The following is a 15,123-nucleotide window of genomic DNA, read 5'->3' as shown; positions in this document are numbered from 1 at the left end:
TTTATGGTTGGGATTTGTGGAGCCTGGGAAGAAAAGGTTGGTAGAGGACATAAAACTTGCATATCCAGTTAAAAGGCCATAATAGTATATTAGTCCAGGGCAAAGGATGAAGATGATGAGAGAGAGGTTCATAATCAGAATCATTTAGGAGCTGAAGTAAACAGAACTTGGTGACTGATAACCCAGCAAAGGGATATTCCTGGTGGACCCAACCCAGGTGACCAAGGGGACTGTGCCACTGTGTCTCACAGGAGTCCTACTACACAAAGCCAAACTACCAAGACTGGGAATCATAGGAGATCTACCCAATATATATATATTGTGTCATTCATATATATATATTTATTTATATGTATATAAATAAATAACACAAAGAGACATCCAAAAGGGGAAGACAAGAAAATGCCCCAAATGAAAGGACAGGAGAACTCTCCAGAAAGAGAGATAAATGAAGTGGAGGCAGGTGAATTCTCAGATACAGAGTTCAACAAGATGGTTATAAGGATGCTCAAGAAACTTAGTGAGAACTACAACAGCATGAAAAAGAACATAGAGGGATCCAAGATGGCAGATGAGTGAGTGGAAGCTACACTAACCTCCTCCCAGGACCAATTTGGAATTAATTAAATTGTAGAGAAATCATCCTGAAAAACCAACTGAACCCTAGCTGGAGGGAAGCCTTATAACCAAGGACAGACAGAAGAAACCACTTCACCACAACAACACTGGGAGGGAGTCCAGAGAGACACGAAAGGGCTGGCTTGGCTTCTCCAGGTGACAGCTGGAGTGCCGGAGGGATATTTCAGCAGCTGGAGGATTCACTCTGAAAAGTGTGGGGTCTAAACCCCAAGCTGGGTTCCAAGGCTACAGCAGCAGAGCTGGAAAGGAACCCAGATAACATCAACCTGTGAAAAGCAACAGGGTTTCCATCTTCCAAGAGGAGATGGCTGGAGACACAGAGAGCTGTCACCTACCCTAGGCTCTGGCAGAAGGAGGGCAGAGTGGGCTAGAGATGCATGAGGAGAATCTGCGCTGGTGGCTCTAGGGAGAGAACTGAAGAAACAACCACCAGGATCGCTGTACTGAGTCATTGCCCATCATCTCAGGCAGAGCACTGCTCTCCAAGTGGCTTCAGCCTAACAATAGCCCCACCAGCAGGAATTACTCTGCCCCACCCTGTGGTACTTAAACCAGGCTAACGATTACAGCTTGATTAGTTTAACAACTGGTGGAAAATACAAAGAAGCAGCCAAAATTCGAAGACAAAGAAACAGACTCCAGCCCTGGCTGGTGTAGCTCAGTGGATTGAACACGGGCCTATGAACCAAAGCATTGACAATTCCATCCCAAGTCAGGGCACATGCCTGGTTTGCAGGCCATGTCTCCAGTAGGGGGTGCAATAGAGGCAACCACACACTGACGTTTCACTCTCCCTCTTTCTCTCTTCTTTCCCCTCTCTCTAAGAATAAATAAATAAAATCTTTTAAAAAAAGAAAAGAAAAGAAACAGACCCCAAATGAAAGAACAAGAGAAATCTCCAGAAGAGGAACTAGATGAAATGGAGGCAAGCAATTTATCAGATAGTTTAGAATAATGATTCTAAGGATACTCAACACCATGAAAAAGACATAGAAACCATAGATAAGGACCAGTCAGAAATAAAGAATGCAATATCTGAAATAAATAATACACTGGAAAGGATCGGCAGTAGGTTAGATGAAGCAGATAATTGAATCAGTCATTTAGAAGATAAGGTAGGAAACAAACAAACAAACAAACACAACCAGGCAGAGCACCAAAGAGAAAAAAGAATTTAAAAATGAGGGGAGCTTAAGAAACATGTTGGACAACATGAAATGTAACATTTGTAGCACTGGAATACCAGAAGGACAGGAGAGTAAGCAAGGGTTCGAGAACCTATTTGAACAAATAATGACAGATAACTTCCCTAATCTGGTAGAGGAAAAAAATACATAAGTCCAGAAAGCTCAGAAAGTCTCAAGCAAGTTGGACATGAAGTGCCTACACAAAGGAATATCATAATTAAAATGACAAGGCTTAAAGACAAGGATAGAATCCTAAAAGCCACAAGAGAAAGGTAGGTAGTTACCTACAAGGGAACACCAATTAGATGGGCATCAGACTTCTCATCAGAAACATTTCAGGCCAGAAGGGAGTGGCATGAAATATTCAAGGTGAGGAAAAGCAAAAACCTACAACAAAGGCTAATTTACCCAGCAAAGCTATCATTTAATATCAGAGGAGAAATTAGGAGCTTCCCAGACAAGAAAAAGCTAAATGAGTTTGTTAACATCAAACCAATACTGCAACAAATGTTAAAGGAAGAAGGAGGAAGAAGGAAGAGGAAGAGAAGGAGGAGAAGGAAAAGAAGGAGAAGAGGAAGAAGGAGGAGTAGGAGAAAGAATTAGAGAGAGAGAACGTAGGTATAAAAAATAGAATGGCAATAAGTAAGTACCTGTCCAACAATAACCTTAAATGTAAACTGATTACATGCTTCAATTAAAAGACATAGGGCAGCTGAATGAATAAGAACACAAGACCCATATATATGCAGTCTACAAGAGAACCACCTCGGAACAAGAGATACACACAGATTAAATGGAAAGGGATGGAAAAAGATATTTCATGTGAATGGAAAGAGAAAAAAAATGCTGGGGTAGCAATACTTATATCTAACAAAATAAATTTTAAAACAAAGACTATAGTAAGAGACAAAGAAGTACACTACATAATGAAAGAGGGAAGAATCCAACAAGAGGATACAACCCTTGAAAACATTTATGGAGCCAGCACAGGAGCACCTACAAAGCAAATCTTGATGGCCATAAAGGCAGAGATCAACAGAAATACAGTCATAGTAGGGGAATTTAACAGCCCACTGACATCAATGGATAGATCTTACAGACAGAAAACCAACAAGGAAACAAGGAAAACCACACTAGATCAGATGAATTTAATTGATATTTTCAGAGCATTTCACCCCAAAGCAGCAAAATATACATTTTTTTCAAGTGCTCATAAAACATTTTCTAGGGTAGACCACATGTTAGGACACAAAACAAGGTCAATAAATTTAAGAATATTGAAATAATTACAAACATCTTCTCGACCATAATGGTATAAAATTAGGTATCAAAAACAAGGAAAAAAAACTGAAAAACAAGACATAGAGGCTAAATAACATGTTACTAAACAATGAGTGGGTTAACAATGAGATCAAGAAAGAAATTAAGAATTACCTTGAAACGAATGAAAATGAGAACATAAAAATCCAAATTCTATGGGACTCTGGGAAAGCTGTTGTTAGAAGGAAATTCACAGCATTATAGGCTCATTTCAAAAAAAGAACACAAGAAAAATCTCAAATAAACAACCTAACTTTATACTTAAAGGGACTTGAAAAAGCACAACAAACAAAAGTGAGTAGAAGGAAAGAAATAATAAAGATCAGAGCAGAAATAAGTGAAATAGAGCCTAATAAAACAATACAAACATCAATGAAACAAAGAGCTGTTTCTTTGAAAATATAAATGATATTGAAAAAGCTTTAACCAGACTCATCAAGAAAAGAGAGAGAGGACCCAAATAAATAAAATAAGAAATGAAAAAATAATGGTATATTTACACAATGGAATACCACGCAGCAGAAAGAAGGAGCTCCTACCCTTCGTCACAGCATGGATGGAACTGGAGAGCATTATGCTAAGTGAAATAAGCCAGGTGGTGAAAGACAAATACCATATGATCTTACCTATTAAGTGGAACCTAATCAACAAAACAAACAAATGAGCAAAATAGAATCGAGATATTGAAATAAAGAACAAACTGGCAGTAACCACAGGGGTGATGGGAAGGGATAATGGGGGGAAAAGGGGGATGTTTTTCAGGAACATGTATAAAGGACATATGTACAAAACCAAAGGGGGTAGGATCAAGGAGGGGGTGTGGGGATGGCTGGGGTTGGGGGCGGGTGGTGGGGTGAAAATGGAGACAACTTTATTTGACAACAATAAAAAATGTGAAAAAAGAAAAAAGAACAAACTGACAGTAACCAGAGAGGAGGAGGGGGGATAATGGGGGAAAGAAGGGCAAGGCTCATCAAGGAACATGTATAAAGGACCCATGGAGAAAGCCAAAGAGGGGCTGGATAGAGGGTGGGAAGGGGGTGGGGGGGAGACTGGTGCAGGGAAAATGGAGACAACTGTACTTGAACAATAAAATAAAATAAAATAAAATAAAATAAAATAAAATAAAATATTTAAAAAAAGAAATGAAAGATGGCAAGTGACAACTGACACCAAAGAAATACAAAGGATTTTCAGAAAATATTACAAACTACTATATGCCAACAAATTGGAAAATTTGGAAGAAATGGATAAATTCCTAGAAATATACAATCTTGTAAAACCGAATCAGGAGGAATTAAACACATTACAACTAGTGAAATTGAAGCAGTAGTTAACAAACTCTGAAGAAACAAAATCCCTGGACCTGGTGGCTTCACAGGTGAATTGTGCAAAACATTCAAATAAGAACTAACACCTAGGAGAACCAAGATGGCGGCGTAGGTAGACACACTGCGCCTCCTCGCACAACCAGAATTGACAGAAAATCGAACAGCAAGGAAGTCCGACACCAAGTAGGTAAAAAAGAAACAAACATCCAGACCGGTAGGAGGGGTGGAGACGAGCACCGGGGTGGAGAGGACTCTCGTGGCCATGGCGGGACCGAGACTGGTGGAGTGTGGGACAAACGGGGCAGGCAGTCTGACCACTAGCAGACCCTGCGGCCCCACATTGGCACACAGATAAACTGGGATGAAGGCGGGGAGCGAAGCAGACCGCTGCGCAACCCAGGGCTCCAGGGTGGGGAAATAAAGCCTCAAACCTCTGATTGAAAACGCCCGTGGGGGTTGGGGCGGCAGCAGGAGAAACTCCCAGCCTCACAGGAGAGGTTGTTGGAGAGACCCACAGGGGCCGAGAGTGTGCACAAGCCCACCCACTCGGGAACCAGCACCAGAGGGGCCCAATTTGATTGTGGGTATCGGAGTGAAAGATTGAAATCCGGAGGAGAGTGAAGCGGGTGCCCTTGCTCCCTCTTGGCCCCTCCCCCACGTACAGCGTCACAGCGCAGCGACCAGCGTTACCCCGCCCTGGTGAACACCTAAGGCTCCGCCCCTTTAAGTAACAGAGGCGCCAAGACAAAAAAAAAAAAAAAAAAAAAAAATGGCCCAAATGACAGAACACTTCAAAGCTCCTGAAAAAATACAACTAAGCGAGGAAGAGATAGCCAACCTATCAGATGCACAGTTCAAAACACTGGTTATTAAGATGCTCACAGAATTGGTTGAATTCGTTCGAAAACTAGATGAAAAAATGAAGGCTATGCCAAGAGAAACAAAGGAAAATGTACAGGGAACCAATAGTGATGGGAAGGAAACTGCAACTCAAATCAACGGTGTGGACCAGAAGGAAGAAAGAAACATCCAACCAGAAAAGAATGAAGAAACAAGAATTCGGAAAAATGAGGAGAGGCTTAGTAACCTCCAGAACATCTTGAAACATTCCAACATCCGAATCATAGGGATGCCAGAAGGAGAAGAGGAAGAACAAAAAATCGAAAACTTATTTGAACAAATAATGAAGGAGAACTTCCCTCATCTGGCAAAGGAAATAGACTTCCAGGAAGTCCAGGAAGCTCAGAGAGTCCCAAAGAAGCTGGCCCCAAGGAGGAACACACCAAGGCATATCATCATTACATTACCCAAGATTAAAGAGGAGAGAATCTTAGAAGCAGCAAGAGAAAAGGACACAGTTACCTACAAAGGACTTCCCATAAGACTGTCAGCTGATTTCTCCAAAGAGACCTTACAGGCAAGAAGGGACTGGCAAGAAGTATTCCAAGTCATGAAAGGCAAGGGCCTACATCCAAGATTACTGTATCCAGCAAAGCTATCATTTAGAACGAAAGGGCAGATAAAGTGTTTCTCAGATAAGGTCAAGTTAAAGGAGTTGATCACCACCAAGCCATTATTATATGAAATGTTAAAGGGACTTATCTAAGAAAAAGAAGATAAAAAATAGGAACAGTAAAAATGACCGCAAACTCACAGTTATAAACAACCACACCTAAAACCAAAACAAAAGAAAACTAAGCAAGCAACTAGAACAGAAACAGAACCACAGAAATGGAGATCACATGGAGGGTTATCAATAGGGGATTGGGAGGGGGAGAGGGGGGGAAAGGTACAGAGAATAAATAGCATAAATGATAGGTGGAAAATAGACAGGGGGAGTGTAAGAATAGTATAGGAAATGTAGAAGCCAAAGAACTTATAAGTATGACCCATGGACATGAACTATAGGGGGGGAATGTGGGAGGGAGGGGGTGAGCAGGATGGAGTTGAGTGAAGGGGTGGAAATGGGACAACTGTAATAGCATAATCAATAAATATATCAAAAAAAAAAGAACTAACACCTATGCTTTTCAAACTATTCCAAAATATTCAAGAGGAGGGAAGACTTCCAAGCTCATTTTAGGAGGCCAGCATTATCCTAGTTCCAAAACTAGATAAAGACACTACAAAGAAGAAAATTATAGGTCAATATCCCTGATGAACATAGATTCCCTTTTAAATTTGTTATTTTTAAGGAGAACTACTTATATTTTATGCATATAAATTAATCAAAATATTTTCATGATTTCTATCTTTGGAGACCTTCATTTTAAGATAAATCACCAGTTCCCATATTTTCCAGAATTTCTTTTGCTATATGTATTACATTTGAATTTCAAATTCATCTGTTATTAATTTTGGTGTAGGGTATAAATGATGTAGAGATCTAACTATTTTTCCAAAAGTTTTGCTAGTTACTTATTTATGCATAAGCTCTGTTATGGTTTCTACTATAGAACATACTATGAATAAATCCAAACCAAATATATTAACAATGCTTCCTAAATGCCCAGTGCTCCTAGGAAAAGAAAGTCCAGTTTTAATTAGATACTATGATGGAAGATGAGGGCTAAATGGAGACAAACCTGTACAGAAAATCCTGTACAGGGTTGATATTCAGCCAGTTTGTACTTAAATGGCTTCACCAATTGTTTTTCACTAGTTCCAGTCTGATGGGTTAGTGCCCATCACTTACTGGGTGCTAACAGTTTTATTTATTGTTTAGAGAGAGGGGAAGGGAGGGAGAAAGAGAGGGAGAGAAACATCAGTGTGTGGTTGCCTCTCACGTGCCCCCACTGGGGAGCTGGCCTGCAACCCAGGCATGTGCCCTGACTGGGAATTGAACTGGTGACTCTTTGGTTTGCAGACCAGCGATCAATCCACTGAGCCACACCAGCCAGGGTGGTGTTCACAGTTTTAAAATATTATCCCTGCAAGTAGATGCTATTTAAATAAAACAAACCAGAATGATCTTTACCTGATTCCTCAGTTTCTTTTGTTTCTGTTGTTTCTTCTATTTCATCATCAGACATCTCCATTTCTTCTTCTCTCCTGATTCCCATTAATTCATCATTATGTATGTTGCGAATTTCCTAAAGTTGAAAGGTATGATTTTTAGGTAGGGAAGCCTTTAAAATGTTGAGAAAATGAACAGTGTTAAGGATAAGATAAAGCAGGGTTTTTGACATAAAACAAAATTTCAGAGTACTCTTAAGGCAAAGGCAAAGGGGAATGTGGCTAAAATCATCTCAATAGAACAAAGCGGATTTTGTACACTCTGTCTTGCAAAAGGCTGCCTTTCCATACCCAGAGCTCTGGCATTGTTGATTCTTGTATCCTTCCCATATCAGAAAGTACTGTTGGCCAGCAAAGACCTTTCACCTCTTACTCACATGAATTTCTGGACTTTCCCTTAAGCATTCTGCCATTTTCACCTTCTTATGTATAATCCCTTCATTTCACTGCTCTCCGTCCTCCTCCCTCTTTCCTCTCCCCTTAGTGTTGTATTCAACAGAACTCTTAATTACACTTTTGCAGGTTTAGAAGTTACAGCAAAAATTAGCAGTCAGGAGTGAGCTTTTTATCAGATCACACCTTCCACAGGTAATAACTATATTTAAGAATGAAACACAAAACCAAACCAAACCAAACCCTTAACTACTGAATGGCAGTGGAGAGTGAACAAAAGCAGGCATATTCTGAAGAGGAGCTGACATTTGGAATAAGGGTGTGGGGCTTCCAGTTTTTAAGGGCCTTTTAGTAGTCTGAAGCAGACCACAGTTAGAACCTCCAGGTTGGCTAAAATTTTAATAGAAAAGCCACAGTCTTTATAACCTAAAGAAATCAAGAAAAGAGTTCAGGGTAACAGCACAGCCACTGGAAAGTGAGGAGGGAAATCTCAGAAGGGAGATAGCCAAAGACGGAGAAATTCAAGTTCTGTGTAAAAGATCTGTTCAAATTTTTGCATGACCCATGAACCACAAAAGCACCGTGCAAATTCCAAACAACACAGCTAAGGCTGAAAGAACGGAACTGAGAGTTGAACTGCTGTCTAAGAGAATTTCCACCTTAACTCTAATGAAGTAAATGTACTATTAAAACAAAGGAAAACAAAGACAACATTATTTGGAAGAACATAAGAGAATGCAAAGTCTCAAAAGAAAAAATATTCACAATATTCAGGAAAAGCTCCAAATTACTTGACATACAAAGAACTAGGATGAGATTCATCTTCAAGAGAAAAGGACAATCAACAGAGACCAAACCTGAAATCAACCAGATACAGCATTTTGCAGACAAGGAGTTAAAGCAGCTATTATAATTATCTCCGTGATGTAGAGGAAATATGCTTATAACGAATGAAAAGATAAAAAAAATCTTAGCTGAGAATTAGAAAATTTAAAAAGAACCAAATGAAAATTCTAAACCTGAAAAGTACAACATCTGAAGATATTTGAAATAAAATTGGATGAATCTAACAGTAGAATAAAAATATTGGAATGAAAAGAGAACTTAAAGAGAACAATACTGATTTATCCAATCTGAAGAACAGCGAGAAACTACCTGACATCACAGAAATAGGAGAGATGAAATCATTCAAAATCTTTGAAGAAAAAATAGTTGAGGATTTCCCAAATCTGATGAAAGATATTAATCTATATATTCAAGGAACTCAGTGAATCCCAAGCAGGATATATGTGAAAAAGGTATGAGTAGGAACACCATAGTAAAACTGCTGAAAACTGTAGAGAAACTCTTTAACTAAATGTATCGTGATAATCATTTCACAATGTATGTGAGTAAAGCCATTATGCTGCACATCTTAAACTTATACTAAAACTGAAAGAAGGAGAAATTGTCACAGCAGCCAGGAAAAACAACACATTATATGCAAGGGAACAATAATTTGAATACTTTGATTTTTTTCAGAAACAATAAAGGCCAGAAGTCGGGGGAACATTTTCTTTAAAGTGCAAAAATACATATCTGTTTATTCAGAATCCTATACTCAGAGAAAAAAATCTTTCAAGAAGGAAGATGAGAGAAATGTATTTTCAGAGAAATGTACATGCAAGAATTTGTCACCCAAAGACTTGTACCATAAAAAAATACTGAAGAAAGTTCTTCAGGCTGAAGGGAAGTGCTGCCGAATGTAAGTACGGGTCTTCAGGAAGGCATGAAAACACTAGAAATGATTAAGACCACACTAGGAAAGTCATTTTTTTTTTGAAAGAGTAAACATGAGAACTGTGTATTTTGGAGCAGCTTACGATCATTTAGAGGCTATTTGATGCCTGTTAGAGGTTCTCTGCACTGAGCTGTGAATTCCTTGCCAGGTTAGCCCCAGATGGGCCACAACACAGGAAATATCCAAAGCTGTCTGGTGAAAACCACTTTCATTTTGAGGGATTATAAATATTTCAAATACATTTATTAGTTATTAATGCCATAGTTAATCACTATCTAAACTAATATCCTCCTTTGTTATTCTTTTTATCAGGAAAAGTAATGATTTCTAAATTGTTTTCACTATAGATAAATAAAAATACCTTTAAAAAAGTGAGCTAATCAATGTTATTACTGATAGTTAAGAAGTAATAAAAATAGAAGTAATAAAAAATAGAAATACCAACATAGCATCCCTCATGTGCTGCAGAGGCGTTACTTAAAATAGAAGAAAACAACAAGTTGCTTGAGAAAAATGAACCTTAAAGGGCTGTGTCAAGAGAGATTTGCTAACTCTGATTCAAACTCATTGTGCAGAGTAAAATAAAGAAATTGCTCATTTCTAAGAATTCACTCTATCTCCTGAGTCTGGGTTTTAGTTATCATCAAAGAGTTGCCCCTGGAAAGTTGATTCTAATGAGGTGTGACACTGACCAATTCAAATATTGTACAACTTATCACGTCAGGACAAGTCACGGTTCTCCTAGTTGCCTAACCAGGGTGTGGACTGTCAGAGGGTATAAGCAAAGACCAACCCTCGACTCACAACATGTTGTCTAATGGTAGGAAAGTTATTGTGTTTTTCAAGAGCAAATTGTGTTCATTACAGGGAAATATTCCAGAGTGAAAAGATCTTACTGATAGAGCTAAGATATGCCCTGTAGCTGCTCAGCATCCACAATGCATGCTTCTGTTTATAGCTGGGCAAGAAAGCATAATCTCTTCTTAGAAGTACAAAAAGTTTAATAACTAAGTGATACAGCTTATCTAGAGGTCTATCACATATTTTATGAAATCCTTAGAGATATAACATACCTACTGACAAATTTTATCTCAATGCCTCAAAGCACTTCAGGAACAAGAGTTACTGGTTGTTTTAGGTGAGAATGAAATGAGGGTCAGAAAAACTACTAGGGAGCTAGCTCTAAGTTATTTAGTCCGGCAGGCAAACTGGTTAGAGCCCTCTTACCACTGGACCATCTTGCGTAGCTAAAAGGAAACTTAGGAGTGTATTCTTCTATAAATATCTAATACTAAGTCACATGAATGAGATAGAAAGCAAAGAGAATAACAGAGGTTAAAGGGTACAATATTACAGTAAACTTATGGAGAACATTTAGTAAATGACAGTACCTCTACGTAAACCAAGTGAGATTTTAATTATTTGACAACCTTCTCGTAAACACTCTTATCTAGAATCACTGTTTTCTATAATCTCCAGTGGATCAAAAGAGCTCTACTTTGGTAAGCAAACCCTAACAAATACCCTCAGAGTGAAAGGCTGAAAGGGGGCAGTTACCTAAGGAAGGCACTTCACCTAGCTTGGACATAGGTATAGGTAGGAGGAGGACTCTGAGCCGCTGAAGTTCAGGGAGCATGAGAAATAACTGCACCTCCCAAATTTGCTTCTATTCCCATTCTGACATTTGGATCCAATGCAAAAGCAAAACAGCGGCTCCCTGGCCAGTGTGGCTCAGTTGGTTGGAGCACTGTCCCATAGACTGAATGATCATGGGCTTGATTCCCACTCAGAGCACATACCCAGGTTGCAGGTTTGATCCCGAGTCAATCGATCGCTGTTTCTCTCTCTCAATGAAAAAAGGTCCTCAAGTAGAGATTTAAAAACTAAAACCACAACAGTGGCAATCGCATGACAAACATTTTGAAGAAATTTTCATTTATAAATCTCTATCTGAAATTGAGTGGGTCATGTCACAGATAGACTACATCAAAAAAGGTAACAGCCACACTAAAATTTCTATACCACCATCTTGCCCACAGTAGACCCATGATATTTTTCATTTAAACAGTGAACTGTTAGTAATTTCTGAAAATGCAGTGTAATGGCTTTGAGTCTATTCTAATGTCAACTTTTCTGAAGCTCAGAAATTCACACACTGCTCGACAATGGAGGACAAAACACTTTTCAACATAGAATAAAACTGAAACTCTAGACAGAAGAAAATGCATGAAAAGAATCATCTGTGTACCTGCTGACAGTTTTGATTTACCACAAAGTAAGCAAGTCATAAATCAATCATTTATGTAGTCATGTTTTTTATAGAAACTTGATTATCACAAAAGCAAAATTCCTTGTCAATTGTGTAACAAAATTAAAAAAAAAATTTATTGCTATTCAATTACAGTTGTATGCCTTTTCTCCCCATCCCTCCATCCTCCCAGCTGAACCCACCTCCCTCCACCACCTCCACCCTCCCCCTTGATTTTCTCCATGTGTCCTTTATAGTAGTTCCTGTAAACCCCTCTCCCCACTGTCCCCTCCCCACTCCCCCCTGGCTATTGTTAGATTGTTCTTAACTTCAATGTCTCTGGTTATATTTTGTTTTCTTCTTCTGTTGACTATGTTCCAGTTAAAGGTGAGATCATATGGTATTTGTTCCTCACCGTCTGGCTTATTTCACTTAGCATAATGCTCTCCAGTTTTATCCATGCTGTTGCAAAGGGTATAAGCTCCTTTGCCCATTTTTTAAATTGGATTTCTTGTCGTCCTGGCGTGGAGTCGTGAGAGTTCTTTATATATTTTGGAGATCAAACCCTTGTCCAAAGTACCTTTGGCTAATATGTTTTCCCATAACATTGGTTCCCTTTGTGTTTTGTTGATGCTTTCTTTAACCGTGCAGAACCTTTTTAGCTTGATGTAATCCCATTTGTTTATTCTTTTACTTATATCCCTTACTGTAGGGGATATATTGGTGAAAATATTGCTATGTGGGATATCTGAAATTTTCCTGCCTATGTTTTCCTCTAGGACTTTTATAGTGTCGTGACTTATATTTAAGTCTTTTATCCATGTTGAGTTTATTTTTGTGTATGGTGTAAGCTGGTGGTGTAGTTTCATTTTTTTACATGTACTTGTCTAGATCTGCCAACACCATTTATAGAAGAGGCTATTTTTACTCCATTTTATGTTCCTGCCCCTTTGTCAAATATTAACTGACTATATTGAAATGGGTTTATTTCTAGGCTCTCTGTTCTGTTTCATTGATCTATGTGTCTGTTCTTATGCCAGTACCAGACTGTTTTGATTAGGAGTGGCCCTTGTAGTATAGTTTGATATCAGGCATTGTGATCCCTCTTACTTTGTTCTTCTTTCTCAAAATTGCTGAGGCCATTTGGAGTCCTTATGGTTCCATATAAATTTTGGAAATGTTCTATATCTGTGAAATATGTCATTGGTATTTGGATAGGGATTGTATTGAATCTATAGATTGCGTTGAGTGGTATGGAAGTTTTGATGATGTTAATTCTTCTAATTGATGAACATGGTATATGCTTCCATTTACTTGTGTCTTCCTTAATTTATTTCTGTAGAGTTCTGTAGTTTTCTCAGTACAGGTCTTTTACTTCTTTGGTTAAGTTTACTCCTAAGAATTTTATTTTTCTTGTTGCTCTAGTAAATGGGATCCCCCCCCCAATTTTTAAATATGATTTTATTTATTTATTTTTAGAGAGAGAGGATGGGAGAGAGAAAGGGAGGGAGAGAAACATCAATGTGTGGTTGCCTTTCACATGGCCTCCCACTGGGGACCTGGACTGCAAACCAGGCATGTGCCCTGACTGGGAATTTAACCGGCAACCCCTTGGTTTGCAGGCCAGCACTCAATCCACTGAGCTACACCAGCAGGGCTTTTCTCTAATTTCTGTTTCTGATATTCCATTGTTGGTGTATAAAAATGCCTTCGATTTCTGAATATTGACTTTGTATCCCACTGTTTTGCCAAATCCATTTATTTGGTTGAGTAGGGTTTTTTTTTTTTTTTTTTTTTTGAGTCTATAGGGTTTTCTATGTATACCATCATGTCATCTACAGTGACAGCATTTCTTCCTCCTTTCCAGTTTGGACACCTTTTAATTTTTTTTCTTGTCTGATCGCTGTGGCTAGGACTTCTAATACTATGTTGAATAGGAGTGGTGAAAGCAGACATCCTTGTCTTGTTCCTGATCTTAGGGGGAAAGATTTTAGTCTTTGCCTATTGAGTAGCATGTTGGCTATAGGTTTCTTGTATGTGGCATTTGTTATGTTGAGCTATGCTCCCTCTACTCCCACTTTGCTGAGTGTTTTTATCATAAATGTGTGCTGTACTTTATCAAATGCTTTACCTGCATCTATTGATATGATCCTGTGATTTTTGTCTTTCCTTTTGTTTATGTGGTTTCTTACACTTATTGATTTGTTAATATTGTACCATCCTTGCATCCCTGGGATGAATCCCACTTGGTCATGTTGTATGACCTTTTTAATGTATTGCTGAATCTGGCTTGCCAGTATTTTGTTGAGGATTTTAGCATCTATGTTCATCTGTGATATTAGCTTCTAGTTTTCTTTCTTTGTTGTGCCTCTACCCCATTTTGGAATTAGGATGATACTGGCCCATAAAAAGAGTGTAGGAGTCTTCCCTCTTCTTGATTTTTTTGGAATAGATTGATTGAGAAGGATAGGAGTTAGTTCTTTAAGCAGTTGGTAAAATTCACCTGTGAATCCATCCAGTCCAGGGCTTTTGTGTGCTCGGAGATTTTTTTTTTTTTTAGTTACTCCTTCAATTTCACTATCTGTTATCAGTCTTTTCTGACTTTCTCCTTCCTCTTGATTCAGTTTTGGAAGATTGTATGTTTCTAGAAATTTGTCCATCTTTCCCAGGTTGTCAAATTTATTGGCATAGAGTCGTTCGTAGTAATTTCTTACAATCCTTTGTATTTCTGTGGTATCAGATGCAATCTCTCCTCTTTCACTTCTGATTTTGTTAATTTGGGTCCTCTCTCTCTTTTTTTTTTTTTTCGTGATGAGTCTCCTTAAAGGTTTGTCAATTTTGTTTACCTTTTCAAAGAACCAGTTCTTAGATTTATTGATCTTTAAATTTTTTAAGTCTCTATACATTTAATTCTTCTCTGATCTTGATTATTTCCTTACTTCTACTCTCTCTCAGCTTTGTTTGTTGTTGTTCTTCTAGTTCTTGTAGATGTAGGGGTAGGTTGTATATTTAGGTAGGCCTGTATGGCTATGAACTTCCCTCTCAGTACTGTCTTCGCTGTATGCCATAGGTTTTGGGTTGTTATGTGCTCATTTTCATTTGTTTCCAGAAACCTTTTGATTTCTTACTTGTTCTCATTGTTGACCCATTCATTATTTAATAACATGTTATTCAGTCTCTATGTATTTGAATGTTTTTGAGTTTTTTTCC

General features: G+C 38.4%; 1 protein-coding gene across 7 annotated transcripts in view; it reads right to left on the bottom strand.

Annotated features, from left to right (window-relative positions):
- ENOX2 (ecto-NOX disulfide-thiol exchanger 2) overlaps window positions 1-15,123 on the bottom strand; it is a 320,597-nt gene that overhangs the window by 29,522 nt on the left and 275,952 nt on the right. For all 7 annotated transcript variants that reach the window (XM_045200672.2, XM_045200671.2, XM_053917044.1 and 4 more), the window contains one exon: window positions 7,455-7,569. In XM_045200672.2, coding sequence (XP_045056607.1) covers window positions 7,455-7,569 — 115 coding nt within the window. The remainder of the gene's footprint in view (window positions 1-7,454; window positions 7,570-15,123) is intronic.

This window comes from Desmodus rotundus, chromosome X, assembly GCF_022682495.2.
Source record: "Desmodus rotundus isolate HL8 chromosome X, HLdesRot8A.1, whole genome shotgun sequence".
Taxonomy (NCBI): Eukaryota; Metazoa; Chordata; class Mammalia; order Chiroptera; family Phyllostomidae; genus Desmodus; species Desmodus rotundus.
This window is presented reverse-complemented; position numbering and strand designations above follow the sequence as displayed.